The 15814-nt window shown below is 55.1% G+C and overlaps 1 protein-coding gene across 6 annotated transcripts; it reads left to right on the forward strand.

Annotated features, from left to right (window-relative positions):
• Nucleotides 1–617: 617 nt before the first annotated feature.
• Nucleotides 618–15751, forward strand: MAP4K1 (mitogen-activated protein kinase kinase kinase kinase 1). Of its 6 annotated transcripts, none has more exons than XM_059903633.1 (31): nucleotides 618–782; nucleotides 952–1009; nucleotides 1123–1213; nucleotides 1947–2011; nucleotides 3502–3557; nucleotides 3648–3695; nucleotides 3852–3894; nucleotides 3984–4056; nucleotides 4509–4640; nucleotides 5068–5130; nucleotides 5245–5326; nucleotides 5966–6082; nucleotides 6301–6379; nucleotides 6863–6921; nucleotides 6996–7039; nucleotides 7117–7161; nucleotides 7891–7933; nucleotides 8371–8533; nucleotides 8627–8709; nucleotides 9100–9184; nucleotides 10185–10261; nucleotides 10352–10412; nucleotides 11185–11293; nucleotides 11380–11438; nucleotides 11624–11727; nucleotides 12255–12429; nucleotides 12681–12746; nucleotides 12948–13037; nucleotides 13122–13192; nucleotides 13870–13925; nucleotides 15589–15739. In XM_059903633.1, exons 1-31 carry the CDS (start codon nucleotides 684–686, stop codon nucleotides 15656–15658), a joined length of 2466 nt encoding a protein of 821 aa, XP_059759616.1. In that variant the 5' UTR covers nucleotides 618–683; the 3' UTR covers nucleotides 15659–15739. The 6 variants fall into 6 exon arrangements, with proteins under 6 accessions (XP_059759616.1, XP_059759617.1, XP_059759613.1 ...); XM_059903634.1 differs by having other exon boundaries at nucleotides 12684–12746; XM_059903630.1 differs by having other exon boundaries at nucleotides 3502–3695.
• The last annotated feature ends 63 nt before the right edge of the window (nucleotides 15752–15814 follow it).

Consider the following 15814-nt stretch of genomic DNA (forward strand, 5'->3'; position numbering starts at 1 on the left):
GTTTCCTGGACCCCTCCGGCTCGTTTTGTGGGTGAAAGCGAGTGCCCCGTGTGTGCCGTCATGAGATGTGTGAACAGATTCTGCACACTGCAGGCATGAATACACATGCATATGTCACACGTATATGCTCTGGGTACATCCACATATGTGCACACGGATATCCAGGCATTTGCATGTCGACTGGTCTTCGCACCGCCCAGGAGGTTACCACTAAGTGCATGTATGTGCCCCCAGTGAGCAGTGATATACATTGCATGGCCATCTCTGTGCAGACCTGCCATCTCTGAGTCGTGGCCCAGCACTCAAGCACTCAGCAGAGGTTCAACTGTAGTTTTTTGCCGCCGCCCAGAACGGGGGAGGGAGTGTTAGGGCACCCCTCCAGGTCACAATTAAGATAGTTTGCATCTGGTTTACATGCAGCCCAGGGCCCTGGAAGTGGAGGGGGGGTCCCCTGGGTCCCAAGGCAAGCTGCCCCTCACAGGCTCTTAGGGCCCAGGGGACAGGGGGTGGAGCCGGCTGCACAGCTCCGTGCTGGGGCAGGAAGCGAGAGTGGGAAGGGGGGAGGCCACAGCCGGTGGAGGCAAGGCGGGTGCAGGGCGTGTGGGGAAGGAGGGAGGTGACAGCATTCCGAGCCCTGAGGCCCTGCTGGCCCCTGGGCGCAGGCCCAGCTCCGGGCCCCAGGAATGGACTTCGTGGACCCTGACATCTTTAATAGGGATCCCCGGGACCACTATGACCTGCTACAGCGGCTGGGTGGCGGCACCTATGGGGAAGTCTTCAAGGTGAGGAACCCCCTCCTTCTCCAGCACCCTCAAACCGGTGACCTTTGGGGTGAGGCCCAAGAAGGGAAGGGGATGTGAGAGGGTCCCAGTCCTTGGCTTTGGTTCAGGGATGCTGAGGAAGAACTCAGGCGAATGGAGCCCGCCTGACTGCCAACTTCCCCTTTACCAGGCTCGAGACAAGGTGACGGGGGACCTGGTGGCACTGAAGATGGTGAAGATGGAGCCTGGTGAGGAGAGGACCTCAGGAGCTTCTTCCCCACACGCCCACCTCCTGGGACACTGGGATCTCCCCCATACTCCCTCCCTGTGGCAGCCTTTTCTCTTCTGCCCCTCCTTGCAGACGATGATGTTTCCACACTTCAGAAGGAAATCCTCATCTTGAAAACTTGTCGGCACGCCAACATCGTTGCCTACCATGGGAGTTATCTCTGGTGATGAGCCTCAGACCTGCCCTGACACCCAGCCCAGCCCCTACCCGCGAGCTCCCATTCCTGACCAGGGTACCCCCTAACTTGACCTCTAATCCTGGACCCCCATTTTTAACTGGGGCACTCCTAACTTGATCCCCAGCCCAAAGTCCCACTTTTTTGACCAGAGCACCCCCAAATCTAATCTCCAATAAATAACTCCCATTTCTGACTAGGGGTCCACCAAACTGATCCCTTCATAGTAACCAAACCTGAAACCAAGTCCCCTAAAACTAATCTTTCATCATCTTGCCCTTCGGGTCCCCTAGTTTCACTTTCATTTCCTTTAATACGAACCCCTAAATTCCCTGACCCCCAAATTAATATCCCAGATGCCCCAATAATGTCCTCTGTCCCCCAGACCTGGTATCCTAGCTCCTCTGTCCCCTCCGAACTTCCACAACCTGTGAGGTCTCTACCCTGTCTCCTAGGTTATCATGGGACGACAGAGGATGCCATGGGTCAGGAGCCCAAAGACCTGGGTTCCATTCCAATTGACCCTAAACATATATTTCCTCTCTGAGCCTCAACTTCCCCATCTGTAAAATGGGATGATCTCACTGTAGTGGGCAATAGAGAGATGACAGCTCTTACATTAAAGTTCTTGTTGAACTAGAATAAGATGGACAGTGAGCCAGGAGGTATCCTATAATAATTTATTACTGCTGTTATTAGTATTGCTCTTGAACTGTTATAGGCTGCAGAAGCTCTGGATCTGCATGGAATTCTGTGGGGCTGGTTCTCTCCAGGACATCTACCAAGGTGAGAGGAAGGGCAAGGGGATCCAGGTAGCCCCTGCCCCCCCAATTCGCCTGTCCTGTCTCTCTGCCTTTGTGTCTCCTGGGACTGTCTTTACGGTCCATATTTCACACAGTGAGCCAGCCCCTCCTCTGGCCTGGCCTGGCCTGGAAGATGCTGGGGATACTGTGGTGACCGAGCGGGCCCTGAGCCCTGTCCTCCAGGACCTGAGAGTCCAGCCCCAGTCTTTCTGCATGCAATGATCCCCTCTCCTTCCCCTGCCCCATCTTCCCCGTGTCTGCATTTTCTCACCAAGGTGTATTCATGCATTTGAGTATTTCTGCATTTCTGGCTCATCATCAGTGCCCACATGTTCATTTAATAGTGAATGCATTTCTGATTCTCTTAGCCTGCTTTTCACTCTCGGAGCATTGGAGGGTGTGGGCGGGGTGGGCCTCTGATCACTTCGAGATTTCTGATGCTCTCCTCTATCTTCAACCATCTCCCGGTCTTCCTCCAGCCTCAGACCTCAAATGCCAGGAAGGAAGGACTTCATTAAGAAGTCCTCAGAGGGGGAAACTGAGGCCCACAGAGAGGAACTGACTTACCCCGCCAGCCCGTCAGACCTGGTCTCTGACCCCTCTGTCTACTGTCTCTCTCTAGTGTATCCTCTTCACCCCTTTGTGTCTCTCTTTCTCACCGTGTCTGTTTTCCCACTTTTTGTTCTCTGACCATGTCTTTCTTTCTCTGCCTCAATTTGGGTCTGTTCCTGATTCTCTTTCTCTCTCTGTCTCTCTCCCTGTCTCTCTCTGCCTTTCCTCATTTTACAAAGTGACATCACCCCCTGCTCAGAGCCCTCCCATGCCTTCCAGTTCCCTCCAAAGCCAAGCCCAAATTTCTCATCACAGCCCACGAGTCTGACCCCCACTGGCACACCCCAAGCAGACACACCTCATCTCCGCTCCATCCACTTTACTGCTTTCCAGACCCACCAGGCACTCTCCTGCCTCCGGGCCTTTGCACTTGCTGCTCCCATCTTCACCCCCGTCACCTTCTCAGGGTTGATCACCCTGTGTAAAATGTCATACCCCTTCCCACACGTATTTCCTGTTGTCTTTTCTTGCTTTATTTTTCTTCTTACTATTTATTAGCATCTCACGTACTGTATATCTTACCTGTTTATCTTGTCTACTGTCCATCTCCCCCACCGGAATGTTCTCTCCATGAGGGCAGGGATCTCTGCCTCTTTTGTCCACAGCTGTATCCCCGGTGCCTGCCACGGTGGCTGGCACACAGTAGATACGCGGTAAATATCTGTTGAATGAATCTCTCTCCCTCCGGCCTCTGGTTCCCTGCATCGCTGCCCCTCTCTCTGTTGCCGACCACCCCTTTGCCTCCTCCCCCTACTTGTCCCATCCTGTTTCCCCCTCCCTATGTGGCACCCTCTCAGCTGGTGTGGGTGGCAGCCAGGGGCCTGGCCCGCACCCAACACCGCACCGGGGTGACCTTTGCAGTGACAGGCCCCCTGTCAGAGCTCCAGATCAGCTATGTCTGCCGGGAAGTGCTCCAGGTGAGGAGATGCTCTGTGGGCTTGGGTAGGGGCAGGGCCCTGCTCCAGCCCCCGGACACTCACAGCCCCCGTGTCCACCCTCCTCCCCAGGGACTGGCCTATCTGCACTCACAGAAGAAGATACACCGGGACATCAAGGTGGTCTAGGGGCAGAAAGGTGGCCTTGGTGGCTGGGGAGCCCAGGATATGGGAGTGGTGCTTGGACGGCTCAGGGTGGTGTGGGACCAGGGAGTGGCTGCAGCATTGGACTTGGGGGGTATCTCTGACAGCCTCTAACCGCCCCCTCTTCCCCAGGGAGCCAACATCCTCATCAACGATGCTGGGGAAGTCAGACTGGGTGAGTGTGGCTGGTGGGGGTCTGGAGGGGGACTGGCTGGGGGCCCAAGGGGGCAGGGGAGGTCACTATGTCTCTCCCTCTGCCTCTAGCTGACTTTGGTATCTCGGCCCAGATCGGGGCAACGCTGGCTCGACGCCTCTCTTTCATTGGGACACCCTACTGGTGAGGAGTGCCTGGCTGGCAGCTAGGGGTGGTACAGGGGGCAGTGGCTTTTCCCAGCCTGGATCTCTGGGAATCTCCGTCCTGGCTTTTTGCCCTGCCTCTACCTTGCTCTGTTGAATGTTCTGTCTTCTCTTGGGCTCCCTGTTGAGTTTTCCATTTACCTAGGGCTCCCTGTGCCCCCTCCACCTGTTCCTCTCAGTGTTTGTGTTGATTTTTATCCCGATCTCTCTGTCTTTCCATATCTGTCCACATTTGCCTCCCTCTCTCTCTGTCTCTGCCTCTCTGCCTTTACCTCGCTCCGTCTTTATGTCTGTCTTTCTCCATCTTTATGTTTCTCTCTGCATCTGTCTCTCTGTATGCCCCGTTCTTCTTCTCTCTCTCCTACATCCCCCCAAAAGTGTCCCCTCCCCCTCCTGTGTCAGCCTGGGCTCTCTGAGGGTCTCTGCCCCCAGGATGGCTCCAGAAGTGGCGGCCGTGGCCCTGAAGGGGGGATACAATGAGCTGTGTGACATCTGGTCCCTGGGCGTCACAGCCATCGAATTAGCTGAGCTACAACCACCGCTCTTTGACGTGCACCCTCTCAGGTAGGCAGAGGTGGGCAGGTCCCCCTAGTCCCAGAGACCCCACTCAACTCTGACCCTGGACACCAGCCCCCAGCCTGCTTCCCCACCACAAGACCCCCTACAGGAGACACCCCCTTGCTCTGAGCTCCATCCGAGACCCTCAGGCTCCCCTCAGCCCAGAAAGCCTTTTCTGCAGCCCTCCACACCAGGAGCCCCTGACACTGGGAGCACCATCTTGAGGCTCCCTCCGAGACTGCAGGAGCTCTGTCATGCGATAAGCAGTATCCCCTAGAAGTGGCATCCCATGCCTTGGAAATCCTAACCCTCGTTCTCATTCCGTCCCTCACTTGGCTCTCTGCTGATCTTAGTGCTACTGGGGTTCCCTTGAGCCACGAGGTCTGACCTCCACTGGAAAGTCTGAACCCCATATTCTGTCCTACTCTTATAGAGTTCTCTTCCTCATGACCAAGAGTGGCTACCAGCCCCCAAGGCTAAAGGAAAAAGGCAAATGGTAGGAGAGGTTGATTGATGGGAAGGAGGGAGAGGGAGGGTGGAGCCAGGGGTGATGGTCTGAGGGGAGGGTCTCTGGTGCCCTCACCGCAGAACTTGCCTTCTTCCTCCCAAGGTCGGCTGCCTTCCACAACTTTGTCAAAGTCACCCTCACTAAGAGCCCCAAGAAACGACCCGGCGCCACCAAGATGCTCAGTGTAAACCTCCCCTCCCAGAGAAGCCTTCCCAGACTCACCCCCGGAATCCCCCAGGGCCTCCCACAGCTCCCTAGAACGTTGATAATTTCATTCCACAGAACCCTCATGGCCCTTTCAAAGTCCCTAGTCCCTCCGAATTCCCCAGGGATCCCCAAGACTCTCCAAATTGTATCTCAGACCTTTGTCCAAGATACACTGAGTTCTTAAAACTCACAAATTCCCAAGGGCTTCAGGACCCATTCCTGGGTGTGCTTTGGAATTCCAGGGGAACTCCAGTCCCCTCTAAGACACCTCTGGAATTCTCCAACTACCCTAAATTCTTTTTTTTTTTTTTTTTTTTTTTGGCCGCGATGTGCGGCATGAGGGATCTTATTTCCCTGACTAGCGATGGAGCCTGCGCCCTCTGCAGTGGAAGCAGGGACTCTTAACCACTGGACCGCCAGGGAAGTCCCCCACCCTAAATTCTTCTAATCCCATCAGACTCCTCAGAATCCCCCAGGTCCCCAGAATTCCCTGCCTTCTTCCTCTGTTGGCAACTTCCCCACCAGATTCCCTTAGATGGGTTCTCCAACCCCTCGTCCCAACCCTCTCTCTCCAGCCCAGCCCTCTGTCTGCTGACACCCTCCTCCCCTCCCCCAGCATCAACTGGTGTCCCAGCCTGGGCTAAACAGAGGCCTGATCGTAGATCTTCTTGACAAACTGAGGAACCCAGGGAAGGGGGCCCCTGTTGGCGAGATTGAAGATGAGGAGCCTGAGGTGAGGGACCCGCCCCCCCACTTTGCTCACGCTGTTCCCCTGCCTGGAGCACCCCCTTGCTGCCTCTCTTAGAAGGAAAAAAGCCAGTGAGGATGGGGAGCTTGGCACAGGGCTGGAGGCACAGAGGTTATGGGAGGGCCAAGGGCTCCAAGCTGGGCCCACAGGGTGGTGAGGGCTGCTAGAGGGCATGGGCCTGATGCAGCCGCCACTCTGCCCAGCTCCCCCCCGCCATCCCTCGGCGGATCAGATCCACCCATCGCTCCAGCTCTCTGGGGATCCCAGACGCGGATTGCTGTCGTGAGTAGAGAATCCTTACGCTTGGGGACACCTGACCCTATAAGCCAAGAGATGCCCCCTCATCAGATTGCCAGAGACCCCAGAGACCCCAGAGACCCCCATCACCATCTGACCCCGCAGGAGACCCCAGAGAAAACCTCATCACCACCTGATCTACAAAATGACTCTAGAGACCCCCACCTCTCTGTCCTGCACACAGACCCCCTGAGACTTCCCACAACCACCAGGACTCCCAGAGACCTCAGAAATCTTTGTCTGATCCTTGGTACCCAGGTGGAACCTCAAAACAAACACTCTGTAACCATTCTGAGCCCCCAGCTCCCTGATCTCAAACCCTGACCCCCAAATGAGACCCCTGTAAACCAAGATCCCTCCCCTGTAGGGACAGCTCCAGTCCTAAGACCCTGATCCCAGACCCCACCCCCAATTCTACTCTTTCTGTTCCCCAATCCACGTCCCCAGCTCACTGTGTGTTACCCCCAGGGCGGCACATGGAGTTCAGGAAGCTCAGAGGCATGGAGTCCAGACCCACAGCCGACACGGTGAGAGGCCTCCCCTGCCGCCCAGCCGCCCTCCCCTCCCCCTGGGCCACTGCTGACCCTTTACTATCCCGCAGGCTCGCTTACAGCCCCCTGGAGACTTCAGGAGCAGCAGTCCTAGGTCAGGGATCCTCAGGGTGGGAGGGAGGCTGGGCTACATGTGGGGACCACCCGAGGCTCATACCTGTCCGTCCTCAGGAGGCACCTGTCGGAGTCCGATGATGATTACGACGATGTGGACATGTAAGACAGCTCCACAGGCCCCCACCCAGCTCCCACCTTCCTACCCCGCCTTCCTTCCACCCCGACCCCAGCCTCAGCCCCTGCTTTCCTTCTACCACTCAGCACTGACCCCTGACCCCTGACAGGACCCTCAATGCCCCCACCTTCCTTCATCCCGGACTCCTGACCCTCAACCCCACCCCCACTCCACCCTGGGCCCCCTGCTACATCTCAGTCCCCAGCTCCTGCCAGATTTTGCTCCCACCCCCAGGCCTCAACTGCAGCCCTAACCCTCAACCCCCCAGCCCTCATCCTTCTTCATCTCACCCAGTCTCAGGCTGAACCTTTCCCCCATGTCAGGCCCTCAGCCCCAGCAGTTGGCCCAGGCCCCCATCTCCCCCAGCCCCAGGCCTGTGTCAGCCTCAGGGCCCACCCATCCATTCCACACGTCTCGTCTGTCATGGGCTCACGGGCAGCGCGCCCGGCACCAAGTGAGAACCTGACCCCCAGGAGCTCACGTGATCTGTGTTCCTAGGTGGGCGTAAAGATGCAGAGACTTGATGCATTGTCAGCACTCGATATCCAAGAGTTGCTGTTACTATTATCATCATGGCTATCAGTCCTTTAGCCCTCAGCCCCAGCCCAGACCGCGTCGCCCTCTGAGGCTCCTGAGCTCAGACCTCTGGCCCCAACCCTCCCCAGTGCTTGTTCCCCACACCCGCACCTGCTTACCCCATCTTTGTGTTCCAGCCCCACCCCTGCAGAAGACACACCTCCTCCGCTGCCCCCCAAGGTAAGGCCCTGGGTCAGAGCTGGGGGCCAGGGGTCCAGGAGGCCAGAGTCCATAGATGCTGGGATACTGAGCCCTCTAGGGCTGGAGTCTGGGATGCTGGGTCCTTTGAAGTCTGGGAAGACTGGGTTGTTAAGCACATTGGGATCTGGAAGTGGTAACCCTGACCCTAGGGGTGGGACTCAAAATATTTAGCCCGATGGACACTGGTCAGTAGCTGGTCCCTGGAAATGCCTGCTGCACCCAGCACTCACCCTTTAGTTGCTGGCATGTGTTGATGTTGGGCGTGGGTTAGAGGGGAAGGCTGGAGTGGTGGATGGACATCGTGGGGAAGGTCAGAGCCATAACCTACTGTCAGTTCTGGTGGAGGCAGATTGCAGGGCGCCTTCTCTCTCAGATCATCTAATGTATTCCCCCACCCTCCTTCTCTCTCTCCAAAGCCCAAGTTCCGTTCTCCATCGGACGAGGGTCCTGGGGGGACTGGGGATGAGGGACAGCTGAGCCCGGGGGTGCTGGTCCGATGTGCCAGTGGGCCTCCCCCACGCACCCCCCATCTTGGGCCTCCCCCAGCCACCCGAAGCCCCCACCTAACTGCCCACTCAGGTGACAGGGCAGGCTGGGGTGGGAGGTGGGCAGAGGTGGGGTGGGGCAGGGGTAGGGGGGTTTTGGGGGCTGATTTTCCCCACCCCATCTCAGAACCCTCACTCTGGAACCCAGCCCCCCGGGAGCCTGACCAGCCCCCACTGTTGCCCCCCAAGAAGGAAAAGATGAAGAGAAAGGTGAGGCCAGCCATGCTGAGGACCCTCACCTCTGGGTGGGGCTGGGGACGCCTGGTGGGAGTCGGGGGGTCGGGCTGGGAAGACTAATAATATAACAAGTGACATATGTTGAGCAGTTCCTCTGTGCCAGACACCGATCTCGTGTCTTTGCAAGGTGTATACCTTCACAGAAAGCGGTAGATGTCGTAGAGATAGGTATTATCCCCCATTTCAAACTGGGGAAACTGAGGCACAGAGGGGTAAGTAGCTTTCCAAGGTATAAACCTTTGAGGAAGCAGAGGCAGGATTTGAACCTTGGCACTCTCGCTTCCAAATCTTAACCACCCGCCTTCCTGTCCCCTCCTCCCTTTTGCTGGATCTGCTGCTGCCCCGCCCCCATGGCCCACCCAGGGATGTGCCCTTCTTGTAAAGTTATTCAATGGCTGCCCCCTCCGGATCCACAGCACGGCAGCCTGGACGCACCCCTCCACCAAGGGTGAGCATTCAGGAGGGTCATGGAGAATGTGGCGGGGACGGGGAGGGCCCTTAATGGAAGGCGCAAAGGCAGGGACAGGGGAGGGGAGGGAGTGGCAGAGCTGAGGCAGGGGCAGCGCCAGGAGTTACAGGTGGAGTTGAGGGATCAAAGATGGGTAGAGTGAAGATGGGTTTGAGAGTGAAGACTAGGAAAATTAGAGTTTGGAGGCTAGGAGTGTCAGATATGAGACTTCCCCGGCGGTCCAGTGGTTAAGACTCCGCGCTTCCGCTGCAAGGGGCACGGGTTTGATCCCTGGTCGGGGAACTAAGGTCCCACATGCTGTGCGGTGTGGCCTAACTAACTAACTAAATAAATAAAATTTTAAAAAGGAGTGTCAGATATAGCAGAAAGGTCAGAGTTTGGGGTACAAGATCCAGGACAGTTGGACCCCATTAACCTCAGTTGTAGGTTTTTGGGGCCAGGAGTTTTAGGGGTTAGAATGTAGCACAAAGGGAGGGAGTCTGGGGATCAAAGATGTGGAGACAAGGTCAGTGAGGGATAAATGTTAAGGAAACAGTATTAGAGTTTTTGGGGTCACACTGGACAGAAAAAGCCATATGTAGGGCTGTCTGAGGATCAGTGTTGAGATAGGATTAGCATTCAGGGACCAGAACTGGGGAGAAAGAGGGACAGAATTTAGAGGGCTATTCGGGGAGTCACATCTAATGTTGGGGGCAGAATTGAGGGGACAGAGGGTCAGGATTTGCGAGTCAGGGATGGAAGAACCACCAGAACCGGTGGTGATCAGAGGCTGGTGAGAGTGAGATCAGCTCAGGGGAACTGGTCAGGGTTTGAGTTCAGATTTGGGGAAACAGAGGCCGGAAGTGTCAGTTTGGAGGGAGAGCAGAGAATTGAGGGTCAGGGCTGGGGAACAGAGTACCAGTGTTTGGGGCCATAGGGGGGTCTGGGAGGTCCCCCACGATGAGGCAGGTCCCAGCATCCTCACGTCTGTGCTCCCCAGACCAGCACCTGCTCCTGGGGGCCGAGGAAGGCATTTTCATCCTGAACCGAAATGATCAGGAGGCCACGCTGGAGATGGTGAGGGGCAGCACCTAGGATGGGCCAAGGGTGGGGGCTGGAGTTGGGGTTGCTGGGGTCTTACAGGAGCCATCTCCCCTTCCTCTGCAGCTTTTTTCTAGCCGGACTACCTGGGTGTACTCTATCAACAATGTCCTCATGTCTCTCTCAGGTCTGGCTATGGCTGGGTGGGAGGGTGGGGAGTCAGAACTTATGGAGTCAAGGGTCAAGGGGTTGGGAGATAGATGGGCACGGCTGAAAAAAAATTAGGCTACCCCTTCACAGAGCCTACAGTTCAAACTCCAGCCACTTTTCCACTGTGGGACTTGGGGCAAGAGACTTCTCCCTGAGCCTCAGTTTCCCCATCTGTAAAATGGGGCTCACAGTAGTGCCCACCTCTCAAGTCAGTTTTGAGGTAATTTCCACAAGAAGTCAGTCTTTACATTTCTTTGATGTTCAGATGACAGTTAGTACTTGTTCCATGCTTTAGTAAAATAGAGCAAGCAAGTTGTAGATTAAAATTACATGTCATTGTTTTATAAACACTTTGTGTAAAAGAATTTCTAATTTATGAGGAGACCCCAAGCCAAAAGTTTGTGATGACAAACTTTTGCAGAATTTGTAGGTATGTTTCTTCTTAGCTTTTGTAATGTGTGTAACTTCATCTGACTGGTTAAGTGTTCATCATTTGTCATGTGGCTACAAGCACCGTGAGGGTAGGGAACGTAATTATTTTACTCACCATTGTTCACCAGAGCCAAGCACAGTGCCTGGCCTACAGTGGGCATTTAAAATATGTTGCATGAAAAATGAGTGAATAAAGGTGCTTGAGACTTGAAGCCTTGGGCATTTTAAAGGGATGGGGCCAAGTGATGGGATAGGGAAAATGTGGGAGTGTGCAGTGTCCTATAACTGCCTGCTTCCCCTACATACACACACTGCAGGAAAGACCCCCCACCTGTATTCTCATAGCATCTTGGGCCTACTGGAACGGAAAGAGGCCAGAGCAGGAAGCCCCATCGCTCACATTAGCCCCCATCGGCTACTGGCAAGGTACCAGCCCGCAGTGGCACCTCTGACCCCTCTAATGCCTCATTTCTGCCGCCCCTCCCCCCATTCACGCCTCCCTTCTTGTGCAGGAAGAACATGGTCTCCACTAAGATCCAGGACACCAAAGGCTGCCGGGCGTGCTGTGTGGGTGAGAGAAAACCCCATGGGTGTGCAGAGTGGGGGCGGGGCCAGGGGCGGGACTTGGACTCCCTCTCGACCCGAGAGGATTGCAGAGTTAAGGCAGGGTGAACAGAGCCCGGGGAAAGATGTGTGGCCTTTGCGGGGCGGAGCAGGGGAGAGAGGATATACCCTAACCCATCCTTACCTCCACAGCAGAGGGCACGAGCTCCGGGGGCCCCTTCCTGTGTGGGGCATTGGAGACATCCGTGGTCCTGCTTCAGTGGTACCAGCCCATGAACAAGTTCCTGCTGGTCCGGGTAGGGAGCCTGCAGACGCTGGGGACTTTGTCAGATTGGGTGGCCAGGGCCATCCACTCTACGCTTCTGTTGAGAGCTCCACGAACCCGGCCTTCCACCCGAGGCCCCGCCCCAATCTCCCCAAGGCCCCGCCTACCTGGAGGCTCCTCACTGATCTTTCAGCTCCGCTCCTCACCCCTGGTCTAATTATTCTTCAGGCCCTATGCCCCTCCCCCCATCTCTAAGGAGACCCCATTCAGGTTCTTTGAGTCTCTAAGGGGACTTTGCTGCCTTTGGGGCCACAGCGCCCGGGGGCCCTGCCTCTCTGTCGCCAAGGCGGCACGCCCCCAAACGGAAGCTACGCCCACTCTGAGAGCACACCGTCAATTTCTAAGCCCTCTGAGGCCTCACCCCCTGAAGTTTCTTGGCAAGAAAATACTTAGGAAATACTTCGGAAGCCCCACGCCCACTGTCCTCCAAGACCCCGCCCCTTCTCAGGCCCCGCCCCAAGCCTCCTCTGAGCCCGCCCCTCCCTGCGCGTTCCGCAGCAGGTGCTGTTCCCGCTACCTACGCCTCTGCCGGTGTTTGCACTGCTGACCGGGCCAGGCTCCGAGCTGCCCGCCGTGTGCATCGGCGTGAGCCCTGGGCGGCCGGCGAAGTCGGTGCTCTTCCACACCGTGCGCTTCGGCGCGCTCTCCTGCTGGCTGGGCGAGATGAGCACAGGTGCAGGCTCTGGGAAGGGTGGGGCTTATCAGTTTGGGAGGGTTGGGTCTGGGTGGCTGGACGGTGCTTAGCCTGAGGCGTAATTGAGAAAGGGGTTGAAACGAGAGGGAGCGGGAGAACATTGGGTATATATAATTGGTGAGATTGATGATAGGGGAGTGGGGAACTCTATGATGGGCGAGGTTTAGCCCGCTTGCTTGGGAAAGGCGGAGTGAGGTGGAATGGGTCCTTGAACCCCCCCGCCTCTCAAGCAGAGCACAAGGGACCAGTACAGGTGACTCAGGTCGAGGAAGACAAGGTGATGGTGTTGATGGACGGTAAGAACCTTCCTCCCTCCCTTTCCCCCACTATTCCTAGATCTCCGACCCCCAGAACCCGTACCTCTCTCAGAAACGCTGAGCCCCTCCAGTCCTTGCCCGTCCTGCTTTGCTTCTCACGCTGAATTTATTGTCTGGTCCCTCCGTAACCTTCTAAGTCCCGCTTACTGCTCTTAAAGCCCCCGCTCTACCTCCTTCTAGGGTCTCTGAAGCTGGTGACCCCAGAGGGGGCCCCAGTCAGGGGGCTTCGAACTCCAGAGATCCCCATGACTGAAGCAGTGGAGGCCGTGGGTATGTGCCGGGATGATAGGGTCCGGGGTCCAGGTTGGAGGCTTAAGTGAAAGCCAAGGGTAACAGGCACTGCTTTCCTCCCAGCTATGGTCGGGGGTCGGCTCCAGGCCTTCTGGAAGCATGGAGTGCAGGTGTGGGCTCTAGGCTCGGACCAGGTAAGCTCCTCCATCCCAGCACCCGCAACCCAGCCCCTCCCATGTCAGTCATCTCATTCATCAGATGGACTGGGAGAACCGAGTCAGGGTGTGAAGTCCTGGAGGAGAAGCTTCCTCTAGGCTCAGTTCAGACAGGTCCCCTTCTCTACCCCAGTGTCTCTTAGGTCCAGACCTCATCCAGGGTCACTGTGTGACCTTGTGTAAGGGACTTTGCTCCTCTCTGAGCCTCAGGCTCCCAACTATAAAATGGGGTCACTGTAGAGATATGTGGGTTAAGAGTGTGGCCCAGACTGCCTGGGTTGGAATCCAGCTGAATGACCTTAGGCAAATGACTTAATCTTCCTGTGCCTCACTTTTCTCATCCGGAAAATGGAGTGGAAAATGGAGTGAAAAATGGTGCTTAGCTCACAAAACACCATGTGTCAGGCTCTGCCCTTACAGTTTTGTATTTTACTTAATCTTCGTGACTGCCTATCAGGTAGGTACTATGATTTAAAAGGTTAGTACTCTGAGGTGCAGAGAGGTTAAGTAACTCGCCTGAGGTCACACAGCTGATGAGCAGTGTTAGCAAGAATGATTATTTCTGGACCTGAGGAGTTCAGAGACCTCGTCCCCTGCTCTCTTTAAAGGAGAGGGGAGGAGTCTTCTAGGCACTGACACAGCACCTTTCCCCCCAGCTGCTGCAGGAGCTGAGAGACCCCACCCTCACCTTCCGTCTGCTTGGCTCCCCCAGGTATGAACTCGGGAAGCGGGGGGCTTCTGATGTGGAGAGGGCATCCGGAGGTATCCCCAGCCACCTGTATCTTGGCCTGGACATCCTCTCACCTGGTCTCCCTGCTTCCATCTCTGCCCTCATAGTCCATTCCCCACACAGCAGCCAAGGTGGAATTTTCATTTTTTTAATTTTTATCCTAACTTTTTATTTTGACATAACTTTAGACTCTCAGAGAAGTTGCGAAAATTTAAAAATTGTGTATCCCCTTCACCCAGATTCCCCATATATTATTTTTTTAACCACATTTGCTTTATTCTTCCCTTTCATATATGTATAATTTTTTTCTATTTGCATGTGAATTGCAGACGTGATGCCAATTTACCCCTAAACACTTCAGTGTATGTTTCCTAAATGAAGGCAAGGACATACTCTTACAAACCACGATACAGCTGTCAAAATCAAGAAAATAATACTGAACTATCACTGCCTTCTAATTCACACGCTCATTCAAGTCTCACCAGTTGTTCCAATGATGCCCTTGCTCTCTATAACCAAAAAATAATACTTTTTTTCTCGTCCAGGATATAATCCAGGATGATGGGCTGCATTTTCGAGTAATGTTTCTTTAGTCTTGAGCCTAGGACAATTCTTCAGACTTTCCTGGCTTTTCATGACCTTGACTCTTTTGAAGAGTACAGGAAATTTGTTTTACGGAATGTCCCTCAATTGGGTTTGAGGTTTCCAGGTTAAGCGTTTGGGGCGGGAATACCACAGAAATGATGGTGTGTCCTTTCACTGCATCAGATCAGGAAGCACATGTTTTGTCCCATTACTGGTGATGTTATCTTTTTTTTCTTTCTTTATTTTTGGCTGTGTTGGGTCTTCGTTGCTGCGCGCAGGCTTTCTCTAGTTTCGGCGAGCAGGGGCTACTCTTCGTTGCAGTACGCGGGCTTCTCATTGCGGTGGCTTCTCTTGTTGCGCAGCATGGGCTCTAGTCGCGCAGGCTTCAGTAGTTGTGGTGCATGGACTCACTAGTGTGGCTCGCGGCCTCTAGAGCGCAGGCTCAGTAGTTGTGGCACACGGGCTTAGTTGTTCCATGGCATGTGGGATCTTCCCAGACCAGGTCTCAAACCTGTGTCCTCTGCATTGGCAGGAGGATTCTTAACCACTGTGCCACCAGGGAAGCCCAGAGGGGTCTTTTAAAATCCAGATCTGATTGTGTCACTCTCCACCTGTTTAAGTCCTTCTCGTGACCTCAAGATAAGTACCCAGTCCTGGTCACAGCCCACAAACCATGACTTCTGCAGTCAAACCCCAGGCTCTCTCCCACCTCAAGGCCTTTGCACAGGCTGTTCTCTCTGCCCAGAACACTCTTCCCTGCCTTTTCACCAAGTTCCCTCCTGAGCCTCTTTCAGGCTCCACCATCCATTCTTTGGGGGCACCTTGGCTGACCCCTTGGGCTAGGTTTCCGTGCTATGTGCCTCATGCTTCTTTGCACTCATCTGGTTCACTGATTCATGTTGGTCTCCTGCTCTAGATTGAGCTCCCCGAGGGCAGGGGCCATGTGTGCTCATTCACTGCTATAGCCCAGCATTGTGCTGGCAAAGACTCTATAAACTCCTCTGCAGATGAAGGAATGAACAAATGAATGAATGAACTGACTTCTCTCTTCCTTCCCCAGGCCTGTGGTGGTGGAGACACGCCCAGCAGATGATCCTACTGCCCCCAGCAACCTCTACATCCAGGAATGAGTCCCTGAGGGGGTGTCAGGAACTAGTCCCCACCCCTCCCTCCCCAGCGGACACACATTAGTGATCACGACATGCCCCTGTCTCCGAATAAACATGACTTCAGTCTCTGCTGCCATCTTGGTTTTCTTGGGTTGGCAGGGGAGAGGAGGGCAGAAT

Source organism: Balaenoptera ricei, chromosome 19 (assembly GCF_028023285.1).
Source record: "Balaenoptera ricei isolate mBalRic1 chromosome 19, mBalRic1.hap2, whole genome shotgun sequence".
NCBI classification, from domain to species: domain Eukaryota; kingdom Metazoa; phylum Chordata; class Mammalia; order Artiodactyla; family Balaenopteridae; genus Balaenoptera; species Balaenoptera ricei.